At 41.9% G+C, this 25,452-nt stretch overlaps 1 protein-coding gene across 1 annotated transcript; it reads right to left on the reverse strand.

The window, feature by feature from the left end:
* Positions 1-159: 159 nt before the first annotated feature.
* Positions 160-24,697, reverse strand: LOC306965902 (serine protease HTRA1A-like). Its single transcript, XM_079560484.1, has 9 exons — positions 24,068-24,697; positions 19,796-19,895; positions 19,233-19,437; positions 3,851-4,045; positions 3,737-3,769; positions 3,325-3,439; positions 2,681-2,738; positions 2,490-2,585; positions 160-1,070 (listed from the first exon to the last, which is right to left on the reverse strand). Exons 1-9 carry the CDS (start codon positions 24,531-24,533, stop codon positions 902-904), a joined length of 1,437 nt encoding a protein of 478 aa, XP_079416610.1. The 5' UTR covers positions 24,534-24,697; the 3' UTR covers positions 160-901.
* Between the last annotated feature and the right edge of the window lie 755 nt (positions 24,698-25,452).

Genomic DNA, 25,452 nt, shown 5'->3' on the forward strand with positions numbered 1-25,452 from the left:
GAGCAAATGCAATGCCAGGACAAAACCATGAGATGGCAGCAGCAATCACAGGTCATTTAAAACAGTCTATTTTGGGCACTCACCCTATTCAATCCAACACATATTGATGTACAAAATCTATTAGCTCTTCCTCAGCATCAACACATTTCATTTTGAAACTATTAGGTAAAAACACATAATGCTTGCTGTTTTTGCAAGTTGAACATGTTATGAATGTTCTGGACCAGTTCATTCTGTTAATTTGAGCCCCAAACCCCAACAATCACACTGCCAGACCACTATCAAGTCCAAATGCAAGCAATAAAAGGAATCCAAAACAGATCTCAGTAAGTCATGAGTAATAGTTGCTGTAAGTAAATATGCCAGACATAGTAATGTCAGGTTCAGTGTGTGCGTCGATGCTGAAATCCAATGGAAAATGTGGTCATTTGTCAAAACAAAAAAGACTAAACCCTTTATTTGTTCCGTAGTTTACATCACATCTTTAACAGATATATCTTCAAGACTTTAGAAAAAAAAAAACATGAAAAAACAACAGTTATTCAAAATATTTTAACCCAGCAACTTCAAATGTGTTTAATGCAGTTGGATGCTTGACTGAGCAACTTTCATATTAGAACAAATGTAAAACAAATCAATGTGATAACAACAACTTTGTGACCAAACAGTTGCATTGATCAAAGCATTAAACACTTAAGTAAAACCACAGAAAAGTACAGTACTGTAAAAGCATCTGCACAGTCGTGTCTTTCAAGACAAGGCCAGTATTTTCCTGGACACGTGCTGCCACTGGCCTTTTGCCTTTGCAGAGGGGAGGGTATTTAGCACCAACCCAAACCTCTCCAGTTAAAATATAAAGTCCACTGGTGATTGGCAAAACAACTTCGGCTTGTGTGAAAGGTTAAGGGTCAATCTCCATAGGAAGAACCGTGAGAATGGCGTCTTCATTTCCGCGGCGCACCACCACCTTTAGTGAGCTGTCCTTTTTGATGGCGGTGCTGACGTCCGTGGCTGATGACACCCTCTGTCCATTGATTGAGATGATAACGTCATGTTCTTTCAGCCCCGCACTGCAGGGAAAAGATTATTTAGTTTGGGTTTCAAGGAACTTTTTCATGAAGTAAATAACTCATTTGTTAGAGCTACCCCGGAAACGTTAAACAGGATTTGAAAATTCCTACACATTTAGTGTTGCAAAATTGACCAAGGACATGGAAGAAGTCTATCTCCTTGAGTTATTGTTGATAACTTCAATCATATAAATAACATTTAAAATGCATGTTTCATTGTTTGTAAACAAAAAGATGGGAATAGTGATTTCCTGTACATTTGTTGTTAGTTTGGCACAACAAGCCCAAGGCCACATGGCCTTGTTAAACACAAGTATTTTAAATGCACTTTCTGCTTCTCACAGATGTTTTGGCGTGTGAAAGAAAGCCTTTGGTTGGCATGTGTTTACCGTTTTAAAGCATTTTAATGAAGCTGTGATGATGGTGGGATCATGGCGCAGTGAGGGTAAAGTGCTAAGTTATAAAACACAGTGTGTAAAAACAGGCACCCATCATAAAGAAAACAAAGTAGTAAACCTGAAATCACACACAGGCCAAAGCATTTATGAGCAGACGAATCAAACACTCTCCTCCACCTAATTACAGCCACATGTAAATAAGGCACCTTCACTTACACCAACCTGCTACCTCCCCAATGGTGACAGGAGGTGGCTCACAAATGAATTGTGTACTAAGAGTTTTCCAAAAGGAAAACTCAACCTTTTCATATTTTGCCCCTAACCAATACAAAAATACTGCAAAACCCATTGGGGAAAATGTCTTAAGTCATCATTCCACCCCACTAACACAACTGCATGGTACTGTAATGTTGAACAAAATCAGACGCATGAAAGTGTCGCCTTCAAAACCGAACCGCAGAATTTTAATAGGCGAAAAGCTAAACAGAAGGTACACTGTAACAAGGCCTCTACGACTATAACTACAGTGAGCATGCTCAAAGGGCAGGAGCAGGAAAACCACAGCAGAGAAGCGCAGCTAGTAGCCTCCATCCGTGGGGTTTTGGAGGAAATAGCTGAGCTCAGCGTCTCCCGGCAGGCCCCATTCTGCTGGAGTTGTGGTGGAGGCTGGAGTGGAGTGGGCTGTGGCGAGGAAGAGGAGGAGGAGGGGCGCTTTTTAGCTAGGCACTCCAGGCATGCCGACGTGAACCATGAAATTTATGTTATACCAAGAAAATGTGTGTAGGAGACTGTGTAGGGGTCGCAGTCGAGTGCATATGACACCAGGTAGAGCTGCAATGAGGAAATGAAATACTGCATATTTGCATTGGGAGTGGGGCGCTAGAGGGAGAGTGCTCTTGTGTGAGTAGCACTGAAGAGGCTGGGAAAAAGTCGGCAGCATTTATCTCCTGTGACAGTTTTCTAAGAGTAGAATGATCATATGCTGAGGAAAAACGTTTGAGAGTCAAAATGTCAAACTTACACTGCAGCCGGTGTCTTTGCAATAACCTCCATAACATATGCTCCAGAGGTGATGTCAGGGAAGTCTTTGTGTCGGGTTTTCAGCTCCTTGGCCAGACTTTGAAAAACAGGAAAAGTAACCACAATTGAATGCTGGGCTGACGAAGTGGAATATGATTTAGTGCCTTATGTTTAAATAAAAGTGCGACTCACGCTGGTGTGAGAGTCATCATTCTCACCCCGATGTACTTCTTCTTTGCAGCTGTCCTCCCTACAGAAACATTAGAAGATAAAGGGCTGTCTATCTCCATGGATTATGATACAAAATATCATATAAACTTTGTCAATAAAGCACAAGTTAAAGCATCATTTACAGGCACTGTTCAAAGGCATAGATCTCAAAGCAAAGAAAAACCATAATCCATTCACTTTCCACTCTTGGTGATGGTAAACTATGCTGAACTGAGGAAGATTGGCACAAAATGTGTCAGCCAGTCTGCACCATTGGTCCAAAAATGGGCCAAGACAAGATTACCAATATGGTAAAGGTAAATACAAGTTATTAAAATTCAAGATGACCTATTAAGTTGGCAGCAACATTGCAATAGTTCATTGCCCATGTCATAATTCTCTCAGGTAGGCCTGATGCTGCAAACAGAATCATAAAAATCCATCAAAGACTGAGCGTGAATTCACAGTGGATATGGTCAGTTGCACCTAGTTCTTTGCCAACAACTCGTTTTGGATCCAACTCTCACATACATTAACCAAGAATGGCTTCCAACATTTTGAGCGAGTGATTTAGTGAAAGTAATAATGTGAGGGAGATAATGTGATGTGTCAGCGGGACGTCCTACCTCTGGATTGCCTGTCGTAGGCTTCAGCCAAGAACTGTCGAATCTTGTCCGAGGGTATGGCAAAGGAGATGCCAGCAGTCACTTTCAATGTGTTGATCCCGATTACCTCACCGTCCTGAGAGAGCAGAAGTCAGCATACTGATGATGACCCGAACACATTACCATAGTTCCAATTCTTAATGTGAATAGAGAAGTCATGATAAATCAATTTAACAATTAATCACGATTAGTCATTTGTGTTATGGTACAATAATAGAAGCAACAACTGATTTGAATGTGATCTACATGACAAAAATCACTTTGTAGATCCAAATCATTGTATTTTCTTCATAATATAAAATGTGTATATAGTGATATAGTACATATATACATGTGTGTGTGACAACCCTATATGCAAATAAAATGCTCTTACCAGATTGACAAGAGGACCTCCAGAGTTGCCATACTGTAAAGAAAACATGCATTATGTAATCCCGTATGTATTGTATATCTGAACTAGGTAATATTATAAGGTTTTATCTCTTACATTGATGATGGCATCTGTTTGGATGTATTCCATATCTGAGTTGCGGAGGCCCAGCTCTCTGCCCCCTCGCTGTGTGGTGCTGACGATTCCTGTTGTGACTGTGTTTTGAAGGGAAAATGGACTGCCGATAGCAACCACAAACTCCCCTGGTCTGAGGTCCGATGAGCGACCCAGCGGTAGGACAGGGAGCTTAGTCTGCGTGGGGTGAGAAAGAGTATTTAGGATTAGATGTCCTCAGGCAACAAATTTGTATCTATTTATTTGTACATTTATATTTATTTGACTAAAAAAAAACTGTGAAATGCCTCTTCTGATTGGTATCTGCAGTGATGTGAACTGAGCCAAAAGCAATGCTCTAAATTCACCAATCAATCTAAGTTCCTATTCTCATTTATTGCCATAAACTGGGTCTTATTACAAGCTGCCCCTCCATGTCAAGAGGAGCCATACAAGAATTCTTCATCCAGAAATATCATTTTATTACTTCTGAACTGGATCTTCATAGTTTTTTACAAGCAAACAAGTTCATCAAGCTACGATCCTGATTCTTTCTGGTTTATGTTTTATTTGTTTAGTCTTTTCAGTTTCATTAATTGAGTCCAATTATCAACTTTCAGCTGCATGAAAAACTGAGCGGCGCTGTGTTTATTTACACTCACTTTATGATTTGCAGTGAAAAACATTTTAAAGTGTTAATTTTAGAGCGTTTGACAGCTGACGATTATGTGTGGACTGTTGGACACCAGTGAATGGAAAATTATAAACCAAAAACCAAATGCTAAGTGTCCACTCACGTTCCATGACACTGCACCCCTGTTCTTTTCCATAGCGGCAAGTTGACCAGAAAAGCCAAATAAGTCATTATGCTAACAATAAGATCAAAAGTTATGAGTTGGACAGGCTTTAGAAATCCTTTAATGGAAATCAGATGGCAGCAGATCACATGTGGAAACGTGACTGATGTACATAAATGACTAACCGGAGTTTATAGTCTGGGGCCTGGGCTTCTGTGAGACATAAAGACACAGCATGGGTATATTTATCCCTCCACAGTGACAGTTTCCGCTTTTCTGAATGAAATCATGCAAACCGCGGTCCGAGCGCACACTACATTTAGCTTTGAGGCTGTGTACAGACACTACCCCATCCTTATGTCAGAGAGCTATGACAAATGTACAGGAGTGTAGACACTTTCGGTTAAAAATAGCAGCCGTCGAGAACAAACTGAATTGGAGTTGGGCCAATAGCAAAGGAAAATGTAAAAGAGATGAAGAAACAGGCTGTTCAATACAACTGTCTGAGCGGTCCCCACAAACAAGCGCGTGACAGAGAATGCCGACAGACGTGTTGATGCAAAGAACACTTCTCTTTACATTAAATACTGTATCGGTTCTAAATCATGCAGAAGCTTGTCTGGGCATAGGAATACATATACATATACATACATATGCTCCATCTCCTATACTTGCAGGGTTGTGCAACTTCCTTCCATTGCAAAATGCACTACATTATATCTGGAACTCACTGTGCACAAGTGCATGAAAGGTGCAGATATAAGTTTGCTCCTCTCTCTGCTGCTCCTTTTCATTGAAACTGCAGTGACTTAACAGTTTTGTTTTGTTGTATATGTTTCAATGTTCCTTGTGAATGGAACAGATTAAGAAAAAAAATGAAAATATGAAAAATAAAAAATAAAAGGCCATTTGAGTCCACTCTGGCACTGGATAGTCATGGTGCTTCTGATAAACCGCTACACAACTCAGCGAGGAAAATGCTTAAAAACATTAGAAAAATTATGGAACGGGAGTCGAGGGCCAGACATAATTGCTTGTGGTCCGGATCTGGCCCACAAGCTGCAGTTTGCCCACCTCTGATCTAGAGTGTGGTGGTGACTTTCACTTTCAGTTTTACCAGCACCTCTGAGTTGGTGTTCACCTCTAAACCTTTATCAACATTAAAGGGATATTTCAGGATTTTTGACATAGGGCCTCATTTCCCAGTTATCCAGAGTGTTGCTGGTACCTGGAGATATTTTTTATTGTAATTCATGCAGTTCTTATGTTTGAAGAGTTTCGTGGCGCTAGGCTAATGCAAGGCTAGCGTATTTCTACGATGTCAGCTAGCCTGCATTAAAAATAGTCTTACGCACTCCACAGTGGACCTGAGGCAAATCACTTATAATGCCAGACTAACCATATAAATGTTTGTGTCGATAGAATAATTTAACTGTGTCGATAGAATATAACTGACCTTGCATCACATGCATGATCGCATTTTGAGGTACTATTTTCTAGCAGATCACTCCGCCGCTGCGTAGCTTATACAATCACGAAGCTGATCAAATATAAGGTATTTTAAATGCACAATGGTTAAAATTATTCTGTCGACACAGACATTTATATGGTTAGTCTGGCATTATAAGTGATTTGCCTCAGGTCCACTGTGGAGTGCGTAAGACTGTTTTTAATGCAGGCTAGCTGATATCGTAGAAATGTGCTAGCCTTGCATTAGCCTAGCGCCACGAAACTCTTCAAACATAAGAACTGCATGAATTACAAAAAAAATATCTCCAGGTAGCAGCAACACTCTGGATAACTGGGAAATGAGGCCCTATGTCAAAAATCCTGAAATATCCCTTTAATGTGATTGACCTCATACAGTATGTGTATGTTTCAAACCAAACGCTTGTTATTTGTTGGACAGGTGTAAAATTAATAAAACATGCCTGGCACGTGCCACGACTCACAAACAGACGCTGAGCACAGTGTAAACCGCACACTTCCCTCTTCACATTCCTTGAGAGATAAACCAGATGTAGAGGAAGTGAGTAAACAGCTGTGTGTGCGTGTGTGTGCGTGTGTGTGCGTGTGTGTGCGCGTGTGTGTGTGTGTGTGTGTGGGGGGGGGGGGGGGTCAGGTGGATGAGAGTCACTGCCAGAAACATAAGCACTGTGCCAATATAGGCCGTACAGAGAGATTAGATTAGGAAAACTGACTCCACTCCGATGAATAATTCCAATCCCAATGTAGTTAATGTGTGATTTGGAAACAGCCTTCATGTTTAGCTATTTCAGACGTGTGTGTTTTCTTCTACTGTGTTTTCAAGACACATATTATCATTGCTATTCACTTTAAAGGAGTGACAGAGATGTTCATGAAAAATATATGTCCAGCACTGTCGTCTTTGTTAACTGTGTCCATTGTCCTGGACATTTATAGCCTCAACTATATATGCTTGAAAAATGTAGTATTACCCTTTTCCTGTATCACTAAAACCATTAGTGGCTGAATGTTCCCAGATCATTAGAGTGGACCACAGTGCTGACAGGCAATATGAGACTACTGTATTTCATATCATGAGGCTTCGTGCCAATTACAGCGCACAGGTAGCACACACCACTTTAGATTCCTAATCCATGTCATATGCTGTCATAATATCTCGCCAGAAAACTATCAAGTGGTATGGCCTATTCACCGACCTGGGATACTGTAGATTTTAATGATGATGAATAAAACAGGCAAAGAAAACTAGGGATGCACGATAATATCGGCCGCCGATAATTATCGGCATTTATCGGCATTTTGGCGCCATCCCCGATAAAGCCGATAAAAAAAAATTCGGCCGATAATTGGGCCCGATAATTATAAACTCAAATTACATTGAATCTGCGGCTCCAGCTCGCTGCCTTTCTCTCAGCGGCGCCGCCCGCACGTCCTGCTGCCCGGAGCTGCTGCAGACTCAGGACAGCACATTTACAGCAGCAGATATACGCTCTCCACGGCCGACTTCTGCACGGCTTTAGCAGAAAAATACGACGAGTATTCCAGCGAAACGGCGCTGTGCAGGCGCTCTCCGTGAAGGAAGAGTTTTTCGACTTTTTACATCGAAGTAACTTCAACATTAGCACCGCAACAAAATGAGAAAAAGACGAGGAAATGCGAACCGCGGACCCGCTCACGTGAGCATTACTGGAACACAGCGGGGCCTGAACACCCATGTATTATCTTAGCATTTCTGATCAAATAAACACGATAGCCCCGCGATTAAAGCGCTATGAACGAGAGGAGTTTTACATTGATGAAATGAGCCACGCAGCTATGTTTTTTCTTTTTTTTTTACCACACGAGGCACAAATGCATAAATGATCCCAATGCAGGATTATATTCCAGTATAGTAAATAAGAATTCATTAGTATGATGTCAACAAAAAGAAAATACTAGGAATTAAGTAGTAGTAGTAATATTTTTCTGTTCATAAGATGTGACACAGATGAACAGAGTCAGACCTGCTCAGATGATGGAACTGTAAAAAAAACAGAGCTTTAGAAAAAGGTGGAGACCCAAACCCAAAGTAAAACTCATTATTTGATTTATATTTATACACTTGTATATTGCTTGGTAGAGTTAATATATTTTGGGCAGAACTGTGAACTGTTACAGTGAGTTCTTGTCACAAAATAAAGTGCAAATATATATACATAATTATCGGTGTCATTATCGGTTATCGGTATCGGGACATGCGGAATTATCGGTTATCGGTTATCGGTTCAAATTGGCATTATCGTGCATCACTAAAGAAAACCTCTTACTCTACACAAAGCCCAGTATTGCACATATGTATATTAGTCATGCTCTGCTAGTTTAAAATAAAGTACTATATCTGTAAAGTGTATGTTAGCATGGAAAAGTTAAGCACTTATGAATTCTCACCTACTTAACATGTCTTTATAACTCTGCACTCCCATGGTTTACAGAAAATCACGACGCGTTCAGAAAAGTGAAGAGGCCCAGCAGCACCAAGGTAACAACAAACACGCAACATACAGAAAGCAAACACCACTCGCTTACATATCGCTTACTAATCAAAAGTAGCCAGGAATACGGGACGACTGGTGGAAAAATCATCTCCCCATGTGAGACGCTCTGTGCCGGCCACCCAAGAGTGACTCATCCTTCTATTTCTGCTCTCCATGCACAACGTAGGCAGCAGCATCCCAGACGCCACAGCCACACTTAAAGGGGAGCAAGGTGAACGAGGAACGAGCAACACCGCAAGCCACAGGAAGAGTTCAGGAATGTGAGGCCAACAACAATGTTTAAAATGAGACCGGTACATGGTCTACTGCGAGAAACCGTGTCCAAGAAGCTTATCGCCATTTCATCCTCTGTCTTCTGGGTCATTTTCTACAGCAGAGAAACATCAGATTAAAGTCTTACAAATGTGTTGAGACTAATTATTCAAGCAAGAAGTGGCTATTTGTTAGCGAAGTTGCCAACATTTTAGTATAATAGTGTAATGTTGTGTGCACTTTAAATGGGATAATAATTATACAGGCTAGAAAACCCACTTCATTAGAACAAGGCTGACTCGAAACTTATCTGTTTAACCTCTTAGCCCCCACATGAACCGAGCACATTTTCTCCAGTTTGACTTGACTTAGTTGAGCCTATAGGCCAGTGTGAGGCCTTATTTGAAAGCTAAGACCTACAAAACTGATGTAAATAGATCTTTTTCCTTGTGGGGTTGCTGTGTTGTCGTCACTTATTAGACATTCTTTCACATTTCTGACACCATTTCGTCGCAATTTTTGTCTTTTTCTTCGTCACTTTTTTGTCACATTTTTGGCTCTTTTTCGGCACATTTTCGTCACAGTTTTTGGCACATTTTCGTCAAATTCATGTCACATTTTTGTCTCTTTTTTGTTGTGTTTGCATCCTCCTTTTCATCTTCTTTTTGCCTTTTTTAGAGGTTAAACAAGCCCCTCTAACTGTGACCATTATTGCGCTGTCCTTTTAAATATATGCTGTTGTAAACGTTCCCACTCTCACCTATGGTCATGAGATTTGGGTAATGACCGAAAGGACAATCGCGAATACAAGCGGCCGAAATGAGTTTCCTTCGCAGGGTGGCTGGGCGCACCCTTCGAGATCGGGTGAGGAGCTCAGTTAGGAGCTCGGAGTAGAGTCGCTGCTCCTTCACGTCGAAAGGAGCCAGCTGAAGTGGCAAGGGCATCTGTTTTGGATGCCTCCTGGTCGCCTCCCGCGGGAGGTGTTCCAGGCATGTCCTAGTGGGACAAGGTCTCGTGGAAGACCCAGAACACGCTGGTGGGACTATGTCTCCGAGCTGGCCTCGTGTCGCCTCGGGGTCCCCCCAGAACAGCTGGAGGAGGTGTGCGTGGACCGGGAAGTTTGGGCATCTCTCCTGAGACAGCTGCCCCCGCCACCCGGCCCTGGATAAAGCCTAAGAAAATGGATGGATGGATGGATGGATGGATGGATGGATGGAAACTTTGGATTTTATTTTTTCTGTCCTTTGAGGGTCTTGAAAGCCCCTAGAAAATCAAATGTTAAGATCTCCTTATTGGAAATGGGCAAAGGATAAGATAAGAGGAAAACGTTTAATAACTGCTGCCTTGAAATATGGAATTCTCCCTCTTTCTGTGTGTCACTGTTATTTTAGAGCATTTAAACATTTAAAGGGACTAGATGCAAGTTGGTCATATTTATACTCACTACTGCCACCTCAGGTCTTACACGTAATCGCAATCTCTACATTAAGCTTGTGCATGACGGCACTTCGGACCCAAATTAACACCTTTTTGAGTGACAGTGCAGGATTTTAGAGGCAGTTGTGGTGAACAGGTCGGGGCTCATTCGACACATAGGACATTGCTGGAACATGTAGGGGGAGGAAAATACATAATTTTAACATTTATAAACTCCGTCCCTTTAAAGGTTTTACTTTTCTTCCTGAAATTGGGTGTTAAACTATGACTACTCCCATAATCGTATCAAACTAAGTAAGGAAATAAACAAACCTGTGTTCAATGTTGCGCCTGTTGTATCTATTTTGAGATCTGCTACAACACATGCGATGCCTATTTTATGATATAATTGTAGACTTTACATTCGGGTTATTTTTTGTCTTCTAAGCTTGAAAGCATTATCTGAAATTCCACAGGCAGCGAGAAGTGTTTTTGATGTGTTTTGTGATATACAAGAAGCACCAGATTATACAGCCTTGCTTGCTTTTACAGCACAACATTTTTTTCCATGATTCTGGTCACCCCGCCTTGACTCTGGAAGATTAGTTTGATTTAATCGCAGCTCGGTCAAGGAGGGCAACGTGAGAGTAAGAAAACCGTGCTGAGTGACGGATAGGTGGGTGGGTCATCACTGAAATGGCATTGGAGTAGCTATAGCGATCAGGCTTTGGGGCTCGGACGGTCATTTAAAGGTTATTAGGCAAACTACCCTTTTGAACACCGGATGCAGGGATGCGTTTGCCCTGTTTCTTTCTCTCTTTTCTTTTGCAGACCTATGTGCAGATGTGAACTGTCCTGGTCTAGACGGTCAAGTGGCCAGAACAGTGTAGACGCTAAAATCTAAACTAAACTCACTTAAGCTCTTCTGTTTCCCGTACGCTACAACTTAAAAGCAAGGGATTGTTTGTAAAGGTCCCATAGTGGATTTCTGAGGTAATTGTGATCCCGGATGGCTGCACAGATAAAAGCCTGCAGGATGGAACTTGCACCGAGACAAGTTCAAGTGTATCAGAAGATCAGGCCAAGAACAGATTATGTGTGTACGTGCGTGTGGACTAAACCCACTTTTGAGACTGTGTGTAGCAGTCATTGCAAATCAACAATATCAAAAACATTCATATTCTCAAAACTTATTCGTTTGATAGGTGTGAGAGATGTGTTAACTTACAAAATTCCATTGACTAGAAATTCACACTGCAGTGGTTTAAAGTTATGTATCTCAGTAACCACAGCTGCCCCAAGGTAGACAGATGGAGATGTGGCAATAAAACCGTGCCAATTTGTCTACAGTTATGGCAACCAACCAGCAGAAAGTTTATACAGCAATGGCACTAACAATAACAATCGAAGATGAAGTGTTTTGCCCATGGATGCAACAGCAGTGGACTGAAATTCAATAGTATGTGGGCTCTAAAATGAAAAATACAATAATCTCTTATTTTGAAACAAATACAGTGAAACAGTGCCTTTTGTTAACCTCTTAACACCCGCCTGAACTGAGCACATTTTCTCCAGTTTGGCTTCACTCAAATCCAAAAGTTTCTTGAAAACAAAAAAGCAACAGAAAATTGACTAAATGCAACAAAAGGGTGACAGAAATGTGATGGAAAAAATGGGGGAAAAAAGTGAAAACGTAAGGAAAAAGATAAGTTTGGTAGGCCTATAGGCTGTAAACTTTAAGATATGGATAAAGCTGAATGGGAGAATGCACACTTGGTTAAGGCAGGGGTTAAGACTCTGGTTTGAAGACATTTGCAAACACTTGTGATTTCGTTTACATTCGACACATTGTTCTAACATTCTGGAAACTGAGGTTGTATTATCACAAGAAGAACATTTACGGAATATTATCTAGATAGTTTTACAGCAAGCACTCAGGCTAATAAAACATACGCTTATTCAAACCGCAGCCATTGTCAACACACAGCGAGGACTTTGCTCCACTGACCCGCTCCTCAGCGTGGGTAACATCAACATACTGAAATCACCGTGAGTCGGCCGTATCCTCACTGACACCAGCGCGGAAGCCAATATAGTTTCCATATGTTGTTGTGGAGGTCTCGCTGAGCGTAAGAGCTAACACATGTCTGCGAGCCTGGCGTGTACGTTACGCCAAAGTTGCACGAGAGTTTGAGGGAAGACTGGAGGGCGTCTTGGCTCCTGACGACTTACCGCAGCAGCACTTTGAACCACAGAGACCTCGTCCCATCATGCCAACGGGATGAGGTCTTATGAGTAGCATCCCTTTACCTGATCTTAACATTATGCCTGGGATTTATGGAGATGACAACACCAAATTTATGAAGCAATGACCGGCAATGAGAGCAGCAGTCACTCTTATATAGTTTTACAAGTCAGTGGTGGCTTGCTGATCAGGTCTAGACTATTTTACTATCCCTAACTTGGATACCTCAGACCTGGATACCTAAAGCAGATCTGATCGTTGCCAAATGATTTAACATACCACAGTGTTATTGTAAATTATCTTTCCCCCCCAAAAAAAACAAACTGCTTGAGTGCCAAACCTTAATTTCAACATTGAGGGTTGGCTTCCATACAATGAATGATTAGATGAATGGGATTTGCAGTTGATAAGGCAATTACACAATTAAAAACTTAACTGGCTGTCAATGTAATGTGAGGTTACTTTGCCAAGTTGTTGGGTGTGCTTAGAGTTGGAGCATTCAGCTGAGGAGCAAAAGGTCAGACTATAAGTTTTATGGCATAGCTCTAAACTCTAAACGAGAGACAGTAATAAAAACTGTATACAGTGGCGATATATTTCAATGTATTGATTTATTCAAAGTCAATAAAGTCGTTTTAAGATGCCCCTTTAACTGAATTGGATACACTTTTATGAGATTTGGAGATAATTGTATCCTGTTTACACTTTACTTAAGTCTCCGAAGCTTGGTATTTGGGTCACACAGCATAAATCTATGTTGCAGCTCTCCTTTTTAGTGCTAAATTACTCTCTACAGGCAAGATGAGTCAACCTTATGCTTCTAATATGGTTTCCTATAACAAAGACACAGCTTGTCTCTGCATTGCCCATCACCGCTGAGTATTAACAGCCCCAAACCATTTATTTTTTTTCCTGGGAAGCCTGCCTGATGCCGGTTTGGACTGGCCTGCTATTGGCATGTGTCTGATGAGCGGAGCTGAGCGCGGATTGGCAACAGACAGGATGACTTTGTGTGCCACATTGTGAATTCAAATGTGAAGAAACTCCTGCTTTATTGGATTGTTTGATTATTTTAATGCGTCGCAGATTTAAGCCAATTATTTTAACTGTTACATATGTTTTGAAACAGCTCACCAGACATTCAGCTTCAGTGGAAAAAACACCACAATCGTCCTTGAGACCGAGACCAAAGGAAATTAATCATTTCCATTTTTTTCCTGGCCTAATCTTCCTTGCCCCCCCCCCCCCCCCACACTTCATCCCATCCATGTCCCTTTACGAAAATTGGTTCCCATGCCTGAAGATGCAGTTTACAGGGAGAAGAGCCAAAGAAAATACTACAATCGCTCGCTCTCCTTGTTGGGTCAAAAACACACGTTTTCTTGGCCTACTTTCGGCTTGCATTTTGTAATCGAGTGGGACAGCCAGCAGTGTGAGCCAGAAGGCATGCTCTGTGTTTAGCTTTGTGAGAAATGACGTCAGATGCATACATTCTCGATTCGGAGCAATTAGGTGCCATAAAACAGGGCAATGCATTACTTTGAGATGACTTTGAGTTTGTTTTTCATTCATCGGGGCAGCACTGGCTCTCTCCCCCTCCTTCATGCCCAACAGTTGGTGTATCCTTGAGCGAGGCAATGGTTTAGGCTGTCAATGTCATCATGGTGTGTTTGGTACTGGTCACAGAGGCACAAGTTTAATATATCTAGATAGTTAGCAAAACCATATGGAGACAGGCTATTTAGTTGTTTGTAACAAATGTTTACAACCATTTATATTGATTTACTGCTTTGACTGCAATTAACTTTCCATCAAAGTATGACATCATGCATAGAGAGCGCACTGTAACAAATCGTTTTGAAAATGTGCGTAACGTTTACACAAATTCAATGGAAGATTTGTAGAGATGCATGTAGAGTTGGTAGTTTTCAAAGCATCAAATCTTCCGCTTGTGCCATTGTAAACAAAGCCATGGTCGCATGCATTCACGGCCATATCCAGCCCTAACATGTGGTCGGCACACAGAGGGGCCCGTGAAACCAGCGTCACCACAACCTCCAGACACTGTGATATCATATGGAAATGTCCCCGCGTTGTAAATCGGAGAGTTTTGAAGTTGTTTCCAACACATGACGGCTTCCCCCTTTGTGGCTCCAACGGTCAACATGATATAGTATTTTTCAGCCCTTCCAGGTAGAAGTTTCCAATTCCTGCCAAACTCCTCCCGGTGAAAGGGGGCCGTGGCCAGATCGCGAGGAGCAAACTGAGGTTAATGAAAGGCCATTCGAAAGCTAACTCACGACCCGGGCTATCTTAACCACACAGTGAACTCATTAGCTTTTAGCTCACTGACATATGGATTCATTTTCTGTGCCTCGACCATTCGCCTGCTCTTTTCTCTCCTTCTGAGCACAGGGACAAGTGAGAAAAGCTCATTCCCTCGGTCCCTACACTCCTCTGATGTCCCAGCTGCAGTGGGGAGATTAATGCGTTCCCCAGAGCTGATGGGTCGACCACGGCTTCGGGAAAACGAATGCTGCCATTTTCACACAGAAAGTCCAAATAAAAAAAAAGTCCTAACGCTAAACTCACCAAATTGGCTTTCCCACTCATAAACCCGTATAATTGTGTGTAAATTGTTGTGATGATTTTTGCAAGGCTATTGTTGAGCTAAGTGCTTCGTGCAGTGTAGAACTCGTTCCGAAATGTTAGCATAAGGTTATTGCATGAGGGGCTGAGAGGGCTGCACTTGGAGGGGATGTTTCTGTGTGGAGTGTGCATGTTCTGGGTGGCTTCCTCTGCCTACTCCAGTTTACTCCATTACCCTGCATGCTTGTTCATCCTCCAGCGAGGTGCTAATGATCATGAACCTTGCTCAAGATCTGAATATGACTCCAAAGGACAGGCACCGGCCACTAGTGCAGACAGTTTGTGCTTGAATGTTGTTTGGAGGGTGAGTCAAACGCAGAGGACAACATCGCCTTTAGGGGCGACAATAAAACTGCACCTTAGCCTTAACCAGTATTTTAAAAAACTATGACCATCAAAAGAACTGTGCGGTATGTGTAAGGCAAGCTGTCCATCCAATTTACACCCAAACATGTATTTATGTTGGAGTTTTGAAATGTGTGTGTTGGTACACAGTTATTACACTGTGCAAAGGCATTTCGCAAAGTTTAGTAACACCATTTTCGCAACTATTTCTTGTTGGGTAATAAGAGCGTAAGCCCCCCCTGAAGCTGCCTGTACTTTCCCTCTTAATCTAAAATGACAACGTTAGCTTGCTTTCAGCCCTACCCTCTCATTATAAGCCACTCTTCTTCTCATTTACCCTCATATTAGCTCTCACTAGTCGCATGTCTCCGACTTCCGCACGACAAGCAAATTATCTCGCTACCGAAAAAGTCAAACCCACCTCATCACCAGCAAAGTATGCGGATCTGCTACTGGCTGTCCTCAGTGACCTACTGTGTAATCTCATTAACTATCAACATCTGGTTGCGTCGAATTGTTCTTTAACCATTGAGCCTTTTTATGACATTCACCTGTTGTTTACAAACCAACAAATGCACTCCAGGCAGGGCCGCAAAGTTAACAAGACTCTCGTGCCATGCAAGCGTAATACTGTCCACATGTGAAAAATCTCACACAAAACAACCTCGGTTTGTGCAAATATTTTCACATAGGCAGCGTTTATTCCCAGCAAGTTATCATAAATATAAATCATAGTAAACACTTAGGCGTAGGGCAGACATGGAACCATTTATGCAAACCAATGTTAACATTTTGTAGGATGATATGGAGGATTTTGAGGTACCTGGTGATAGCCTACAGACTTGCCTTTAAGGAACAGGTCATGGTTTTTCCATACTGAGATATGTTCTTACCTGAGCTTAGACGAGTTGATGCGTACCTGTCTGGTCTTTACGTGTGCGCTCAGACATGCAAAAAGACGTAGACAGCAAGATGTTGTTAGCATTTAGCCTCTCCTCTCCTCTATGGACCCAAACTGGGGTGAAGTTAGAAGCGACCAAGCTCTTTGGATAAAAAGGGGTACTATATTGTGAGGCGTAATGACACCTTAGGAGCACTTTGACTTTACTGTGTGGACGACGAAGTGCTCCTAAGGTGTTATTACGCCTTACAAAATAGCACCCCTTTTTATCCGCTTAGAAAATCGACATGTTTAATTTTGTGCAACTATACTTGGATCGTGTAACTACTCACATAACTGTATTTAAATAGGGAAAACAGAAGAGCTTGGTTGCTTCCACCTTCACCCCCGTTTGGGTCCATAGAGGAAAGGAGGAGAGGCTAAATGCTAACAACGTCTTTGGTCTGCGTGACTGAGCGCACGCACAAAGACCAGGCAGGTACGCATCAACTCGTCTAAGCTCAGGTAAGAACATATCTCAGTATGGAAAAACGGTGGCCTGTTCCTTTAACAGGTTTGTATCCAGTCTATTGACTACTTTGTAGTACCCGAACGGAGGTGAAAAGCAGGGGTATCATTTGTGCTAGTCTCAAATGGAGATGATTGTGTCGTGATCATGAAGTGCATCCGACCAAAAAAAGTCTGTGCAAACACCTGCACATTGTAAGATTTGCTGTTGCGACTCGAGGGGTAAAAAGCTGAAAACTTCTTTGTGAGTTGTAAGAACGTTCCGACTCACAGCATGGTCTTTGTAGTGCACAGGCATTACAAACAAGCACAAGGAAAAGCCACTACATGAATACTAACCTATCATCAGCTCACAAAATGGGCTCTATGATAGGATGCACAAAAACAAAGCATCTGTCACTGCTCTTTTGCCGCGCTCTTCTCCCACATTGTATCTCAGAACAAAACCCGAATGTTTCCAAAGTCCTTTCAGAAGCTCCTGTCTTTGTTACCGACCTCGTGCTGCTGTCGTGAGCATCTATTCAGCCGTGTCACTCAGCCATGAGAGTGAGCGCCACAATGCACTTGGCGCTGGAGTCATCCCAGTCAATGAGGCCTGGCTTTATGCCGCGCATTCCTTCAGATGACTGGTGACGGAGATGAACTGGAAAGAGGATCAATGCGCCAGGCAAAGTCGATGTGAAAGAGGTACAAGACGAAATGTCGGCAGTGTGTAACGAAGCAGAGGGAAACGGCGATGCTTCAATGGAGTTTTCATACGGGCGTCAGCAGAGCATGGGAGAAAAGCGGTGCCATGTCTGACTTGGTTTTTTAACCCAAAAGGATGTGAACAGGCGAGTCAGCTGTCACTAAAATGCACCTGCTTTCTCACTTGAGTGTAAAGCACACGCCACATAATCCATGAGGTTTAGAGCCCTCTCAATGCAGATCCCACTTGTCTCTGTTGTTGAGTATAGGCAGTTAAAAGATAATGATGGATTAGATTTAGTTGACCAATTGCATATGAGAAAGCAAGAGAAATTACACTCGACATTACAGGATAGAATTTATTATTGGTCCTGACAACTGTTGTGTAATACAGTGGGATTAAGGTATCAGGCTACATTTAGAGACATGTTACTGGAACTATTAAACACTGCGCAGTGTGGTGTTGTTGAAACCACAGTTTATGAATTTGTAATGAGACTACATAAGCTGTAGTGTTCGAGTCCAAGACTTTCAAAACATGCTTGACTGGGCCAGGTTACATTCAAATGAAGAGGCCATAATGCATGGGTTTTGTATTAACCCACTTTTAAACCTGCTTTGAAATACTATAGCATTTTTGACACATACTAAAGCCATGCCGCGTATCAAAAATACCCAGGAAATAATATACAAGCATTCATTTAATTACGGGTGGTATTATGAGTGAAAAAGTCTTTACTGTGTGCGGGCCGCCTTTCCTCTGACCTGTTACTATAACTTGGAGTGGGACATTATACCAGCTCTTCTTCATGGAGATGCTTCTGATTTGCTATAGTTTTAGATATATTGGGTTCTCTTCCAAATGCTTCATTTTGAAAACCCACATTAAAAATAGCACTGACTGTGTCCAGTTAATCATTAGGTGCTTGCATGTTTTGAGTTTTACCAGAACATAAACACACAGAAAGCTGGCAATAGCCAATTTAGTGACCTTGGCAAGATGTAAATTCCATTTATATTTCTGTGTGTTTCTCTAGCGCACATGCTTAAAGCCTTTTTCTGCATTTTCATCCTATAGTTCTTTATTTTTTATTTGTTTGCTGTGTTTTTCTATAACAATCCTTTTGGTCACACTTTGGATATGGAAAAGCCTAGTTTTATTTTATTTTATTATGATTATCTATTCAAGTAAAAAATAATCACAACATGTGCATTCATGAAACGTGCGCACAGCTATATTGGACGAGGAACCTCTACTTATGAAGTACATTTACGAATTTTCACCGCGATGTTACGCGACTCGGAGGCATCGTTTGAAAGCTTGAAACACAAAAGACGGCAAGTCTCTATCACATTCTGTTGTAAAGTTATGTGCGAAAATCGGCGATGTTGTAGATGCATGGACCTCATGGGGTTAAAAAATTAAAGCACAGACCTCCAGCAGATGGCGCCCTGGGCGGCTGCCTGGGTCGTCTTTACCTTAAGTTTTACAATAGTTGTGAGGCTTTAACTAAAAGATTTTTGACTGCTTGGGAATTTTTGTGAAACATGTGCCGTTACTAACCGGTGCGTCGATCTTGATGAGTGCGATGTCCGATTTCTCATCCACATCTTTGATCTTTGCGTCGTACGAGGCACCGCTCTTCAGCTCCACCTTCACCCGGTGCTTATTGGCCACGACATGGGCATTGGTCACAATCTGTCCATCTTCCGCCACCACAAACCCTGATCCACTGGCCACCGCCACCTCCCGCTTGGAGTAGGTCATTCTGCAGGGTAAAGCAGGTTTGATTTACTGGATTAGAAATGGTGTGACATCTCACTTCACTGTTTCAACAGTTTAGCCCCAGTTGAAAAACGCCTGGAAGAAAAACATATGAAACAACACATGCTTTTCTAATAGTCGGAACAGAAGTGACAGAGTAATAGTGCTACACACAATTGAGGAGTGAGATGAAAAAAGTGATGAAAGGACATGTTGAAAGACTGTCATAGAAGGTGCTTTACCAGCTGGTGTGGTCTGGCTACAAACACACAGGTGGGCCGTAAATTTGTGTTTCTTTTAGAGTTCGCCCCGGCACTTAGACACACTCGCTCAGCCACACAGGTGCTACAGGGCTCGCTTACTTGCGGTAAAGTTCAATGTGAACCACAGAAGGAGCGATTTTCTCCACCACGTCGGCGATGAAGTTGTATTTGTGTCTGGGGCTGTCTGGATTGTCCTGGGCTGGAAATAAACAGACAATGCACAAAAATAGTGAGTTGCGAGAGTGGGAAGAGAAAGGGAAAACACTCAAAATAAAACGGTCTGCCTTGTATCGGATCACAGAGCGGAAAAAGGAAAGATGACAGCTTATGTGGATGGGAAAGTTTACATCACACGTAGCCAAAGCCACATCACACAGCTCAACTTTCACCCTAATTCAGTTACACGGCACATCAACTAAAAGGTTTCAAAACACTGCTATGAATTATTGTTTCTAATCACTTGCCTGATCTCTGTGGACAAGTCAGGAAGTGCTGACTTATCTCACTGCTAATTAAACCCAACCCAGAAATCAGTTCAGCCCAAACTGTGATTGTGTGTGCATAGTGTGTGAACCTTGCTCTGTTAAGAGTTCACGTTGTGGGCTTGTATTTGACTGTGCAGTGGTGGAATAACTTGATACTCCAGTAATACTCAATCCTGACCTTCCCCAAGCTTGGATTAAAGTGAAGGCCTCTGTTAGTGAGTGCATACCTAATGTTCTGCGAATGCTTAGGATTTGCTGCAGAAAAGAAAATGACACGCATTATTTTTGTCGAAGAGAGTATATTTTGCTATTCAGCTAGGGTGTAAGAAAAGTGTAAGAATGTGGCACAAGGAGAAGCAGCAGCAGAGAGCAGCATGTAATCCCAAGGATAACAAAGATTGCATTGGACAGTTTAGTTGAGAAACAGACTTTCCGCTTGAGTTGCAGCTAAGCTAACTTAAGCATGGAATGAGCACCATCATGCCATAGCAAATGCCACTAAATTATACTGTAAGAACAGATTTCTGAGCCTTCAGGGGAAATTCCTGTGTTCATTGATCACACAATCTATGATAAATCCTGTCTTTTCAGTGTTGGCCGTCAGTCGACTGCACCCAAGTCCAAAACGTCCGGGGCAGAATGATAGAAAGGGTTTATATTGGGTCATAATGGAGTTGTGTCACCCTGTTGATGACACTTTTAAGGCTCAAGACAAAATGATGTTCCATTTACAGTGCAATAGTGATGATGGCACATAATCAAGTCAAGGTTGTAAACAGCAAGCACCATGTTGACGCTTACTTAGATTTGAGCAGGTTCTGTTTACTCAAGTTAACCAAAAGTCTAGGGTTTGTTTTACATAAACCCCTCTAGCGAGACCTCAGAAATAATGAGCTGATAAGTTGATTTGCATTGGTGGTTTGCAAAATCGAAATTATTTTAAACTAACAAGGTAATGTTATTTTTTAGACAGATTAGTTAACCCTTAGCTGCTACACTGTATAGTAAAACACCAGTCCAGTATCCTAAAGCTGCCCTCCAAACCAACCCCACAGTGAGCTTCTTCACCACAAGGTCCTCACTCAATATTATCTTCTTTTCTTCCTCAGTTTTCCCATTTACTCTTCCCGCTGTTTCATTGGCGACCACAAGCGGATATAATCTTCTTTTTTCTTTTTTTTGCTCTAAAAAATGCATCTCAACACAGAAAGTTCCAGCTTTTCTTCAGATCCCTCAAGACTCTGAATTGTGTGTGTGTTTATTATGCTAAACTCTTTTCTAGTTGTTTATGTATTCCAAGGCAGGCAAGGTTTGAGGATAATTAACCAATTAATGCAAAATACTGCAGCCACGATCGGCATAGCAAAAAAGAAAAGACACCAAATTACTCCTGCATTAAAGGAATAGGCCACCATTATTACATACTGAGATATGTTCGAAATCCGCGCAGTAATCTTCACTTTACTGCGCGGATGCCAAACTACTCCTGGTATTACTACGCCTTACATTATAGTTCCCCCTTTTATCCGCTTAGAAAATCCACATTGTTTAATTTGGTGTAATTATACTTTGTAGTGTAACACTTCACGTAACCATATTTAAAGAGGGAAAATGTGGAAGAGCTTGATAGCTTCTATCTTGACCTGTTTTGGAGTTTTATAGAGTTGGAGTTTTATAGTGGAGAGAGGGAGAGGCTAAATGCTAACGCCGTCTGCGCTGTGTTTACGTGATAGAAGGCACGGGTGAAGACCAGACAGGTCCTAAAGAACTCGTCAAAGCTAAGGTAAGAACATATCTCAGTATGTAAAAACGGTGGCCTGTTCCTTTAAGATCGCTGCTGGCTTGCAGTTTCTCAAAGATTTCTTCTATTGTGTATGAATTCTTCCAATAGCTCATAAGTCTCTTAATGGTTGAGGTCCCAGGTGTCTATGGGACTTCCTAGCCCATTTGCTGAGATACCAAGAGTTCAAACTAAATATGGTGATGCCTCATTTTGCTTCTATGCTTCCAAATCATGGAACTCATAACTTGATGATCCTTGCCTTGAGTTGGCATTTGTCAGTCAAAAATACTTTTTAAAATAAAGTTTTTAATAAGATCCATCAAACTCATTTACGTTGTAAATTCTAACTAGAACGGTTTATTGTCTCAGTTTCTATATATGGTAATCGTTTTTAATTGTTTATCTGAAGAACTGAACTTAGGCATGAACTCATAAGAGCTCATGAGCTCATAAAAAAAGTTGAGTTGAACTCGGCGTTGAGTAATAGTACTAGTAATGACAGCATAATACGTAGTAGTAGTTGTAGTATATGTGGCACCATACACTTTCTTTTATCAAGGAACTATTTGAACTTGAATCATCAATTCTTGAACTGCACATTTGAAACTTAACATTAGTTATATGTGAATACATATATATAGTATTTCCTCCTTTACTCATGACCTGAATTTCAATTCCCACTGTATGATGCTATGTGCTTAATCATACAGCCAACAGTGACCCATTTTAAACCAATCTGATGGCCCAGTCACAGTCACACTTTGACCTAATTTTCCAGACATAAATGACATCATGAGAGAAGTGTACACCATGTGTTTTCTTAATGCTGCACAAAATGGGGAGTCTGTTTTTCCTTGCAGCCCTGTCAAATTGTATAGCCCTAATCACTAGTCCCTCACTACTGTAGACAGCTTTGTCCACTAACAGCTTACATCGAGGCTCTCCAGTGTACCGAATGAAACACTTGGAAAGTTTTCAGCAGAGAAATCAAAAACGTTTTCCAGAACTGGTCACTTCTTGCCAGGTGGTGACTTGGGTTGCTTACATATGCACCAAACAAAGGCAGCAAATACATTCGGCCCACTTGTGCTAATTTACACGTTAGCCTCAGCAAAGTACAGGTTTGTTGTAGTGTGTGCACTCTTCAGCCTGTTGTGAACTGCCTTCTTACTGCAGAGGAACTATGGCTTTGAATCAGAGCCAGAAATTCCTTCATGTGACTGTTAAAAAGTGATTTATGGATGACAACAGAAAGAGGACAGAAGGGAGAGGACAGGAGACAGTGCAGAGTGAGTTTCCAAGCCTCAAGGTAGTTTTTTCTATCCTGAAAGAACAGGTGATAGCTTCATTCAAAAGATGGCATAGCCCGAGGTTCTCACCACATCAACCATGTTAATGCTCTGTAACTAGTGACAAGACAGAAATATTCACCACAAACTTAAGCTTACATTGATGTGTTAGTACAATGTAGTGTCTGGTGTAAGACAATTTTATCATATTCTTATTCACTATTGAAGACATTTTGTTTAATGACTTGTTATATGAAAACAATGCTCTGCAAGACAATTAGCTTCTTTAGTCAAAACTAATTGTAATTCAAGAATAAAGCCAACAGGACATTTATCAATAGAACCGCTTGTTTTGCAGACACATGGTCATTGTGTCCGAGCTGCAGCTGTATGGTGTGGGACTTGATGCCAAATGGGAATTTAAAGGGATCATGGTCAAGGAGTGATGGAAAGTCAAGGTGGGTTTTCAATGGGATTTTATAGACCAGCTTCAGTGGCTGAAACTATCCAGCCATCTATAAAAGATCAAATCAAGGAAGTTTCCACAGCCTCATCCACACTGAAGAAATGCTGTAATTTTAGAGATTGCAAACTGTTGCTTTATAACCAGCCGACTTCTGGCAGTTAGTTTTGAGTCAGAATCAATCACCACATTGAGGACACCTGAAGCAGGTCAATAACAGGCCAGCTTTCATTTACTAAGATTATGTTATAATACAACAGACACTCCTCGCGCTGGATGAGTCTTTCTTAAGAATATACTTGTATACTTGTGTTCAAAGCCGTGTATGTTGAAGGCTTTACAGGCCGTTACCTTTTCCGCAGGCTCCCCTCTGAATGAAGAGAACAGGTGGCTGCTGGAGCTTCTGAGCCCGGTAGCTGACCTTCTTCAGCTCGCAGATATTCCGGTAGGAGACTCCGTCACTTCCACAGACGGGATCAGTGGTCTTGCACACACAGAGCCCGCTCTTGCTTCTCCTTCTGACCGTGGTCGTGTAAGCCACACCGCTCCCAGGCACGGAGCACTCCAGTCCCTCTCCGCACACGGGGTCACCCAGCTTTCCGCTGCCGCCGCAGGACTCACCTTCCCCGGACGCACATACCGAGCAGCAGCCGCAGGCGTCCAGGGTTTGTCCCGTGGAGCAGTCGGCCGCAATCCGGGGACACATGGCCTTGTCACAGCGAGCAGGACATCCGATCACAAAGCGGTTGGAAGTTTGTCCATCAACCGGTAAAGAGAAAAAAGTGCCAATCGCACAGAGTAGTGACAGGGTGAGCATGACTGACAAAGTAATGAAAAGAGAGCAGAGAGAACAATAAAGTTGTTAAAAGTAGTCCGCTCTCTGAGAGCAGAGCAGAGCTATGGGAGCGATCAGTAGTGTAGAAAGAGCAGTGACTCCAGCTGTAGAGGCATTTTACTCTTCAGCTCCACCAGTGTGGTCTGTGCATGGGTCTGAGCTGGCCCGTCAGCAGCAGCGTGCGCGTGAACAACGTCAACAAGACACGGGATTGGTCCGCCAACGTGACGTAGTGACGCGGAGCACTGGCACATGTAAATAAAAGAAATTTAAATGTAAATTAAATCAACTTAAATGAATAGATAAACTAAAAGTAAATACATGTAACAAAAATAAAAAGTAAATAAACAACATAAAAATAAAAAGATAAATACATTTTTTTTAAAAATAAACCAAGGCTATTTCATTGAATAGTTTAAGAGATGGGCAATATAGGCTATTATATATGTTTAAAAGAAAAAGAAAAAAGAAAGATAATACTAGTCAGGGAAATGTCTCAGCCGCTTCTCTTTTGCATGACTAACCTACATTCCTGTATGTTCCAAACCACAGTGTTCACCTCGGGACACCTCTGAGTCTTGTGTGAACAAACAGTGCTTTGAAAATGAGTGTTGGTTTTTGCTGGGGAAGCCTTCTGCAGTCGCCTCTTTCTCGTGAACTTAAGGTCACACTGGGGAACACTGTGGGATGGAGTGTTGTAGATGTGATGCTTTTTCCAGCTGTAATCATCATGACCAATTAGAAAGAATATACCAGTGGTGGGATTGCTGCTGTTTATAAGCTGCAGAGCCCTCCAATGCCACTCCAGGCCTACTTCCTGTGTGAGTTTTACTGGCCTTATAGGCATTAGTCATTGCTGGCATGGCATTTACCTTAGTTGTGGGCATGCAGCTAATTAGGA

This window comes from Gobius niger (genome assembly GCF_951799975.1).
Source record: "Gobius niger genome assembly, chromosome: 7".
Taxonomy (NCBI): domain Eukaryota; kingdom Metazoa; phylum Chordata; class Actinopteri; order Gobiiformes; family Gobiidae; genus Gobius; species Gobius niger.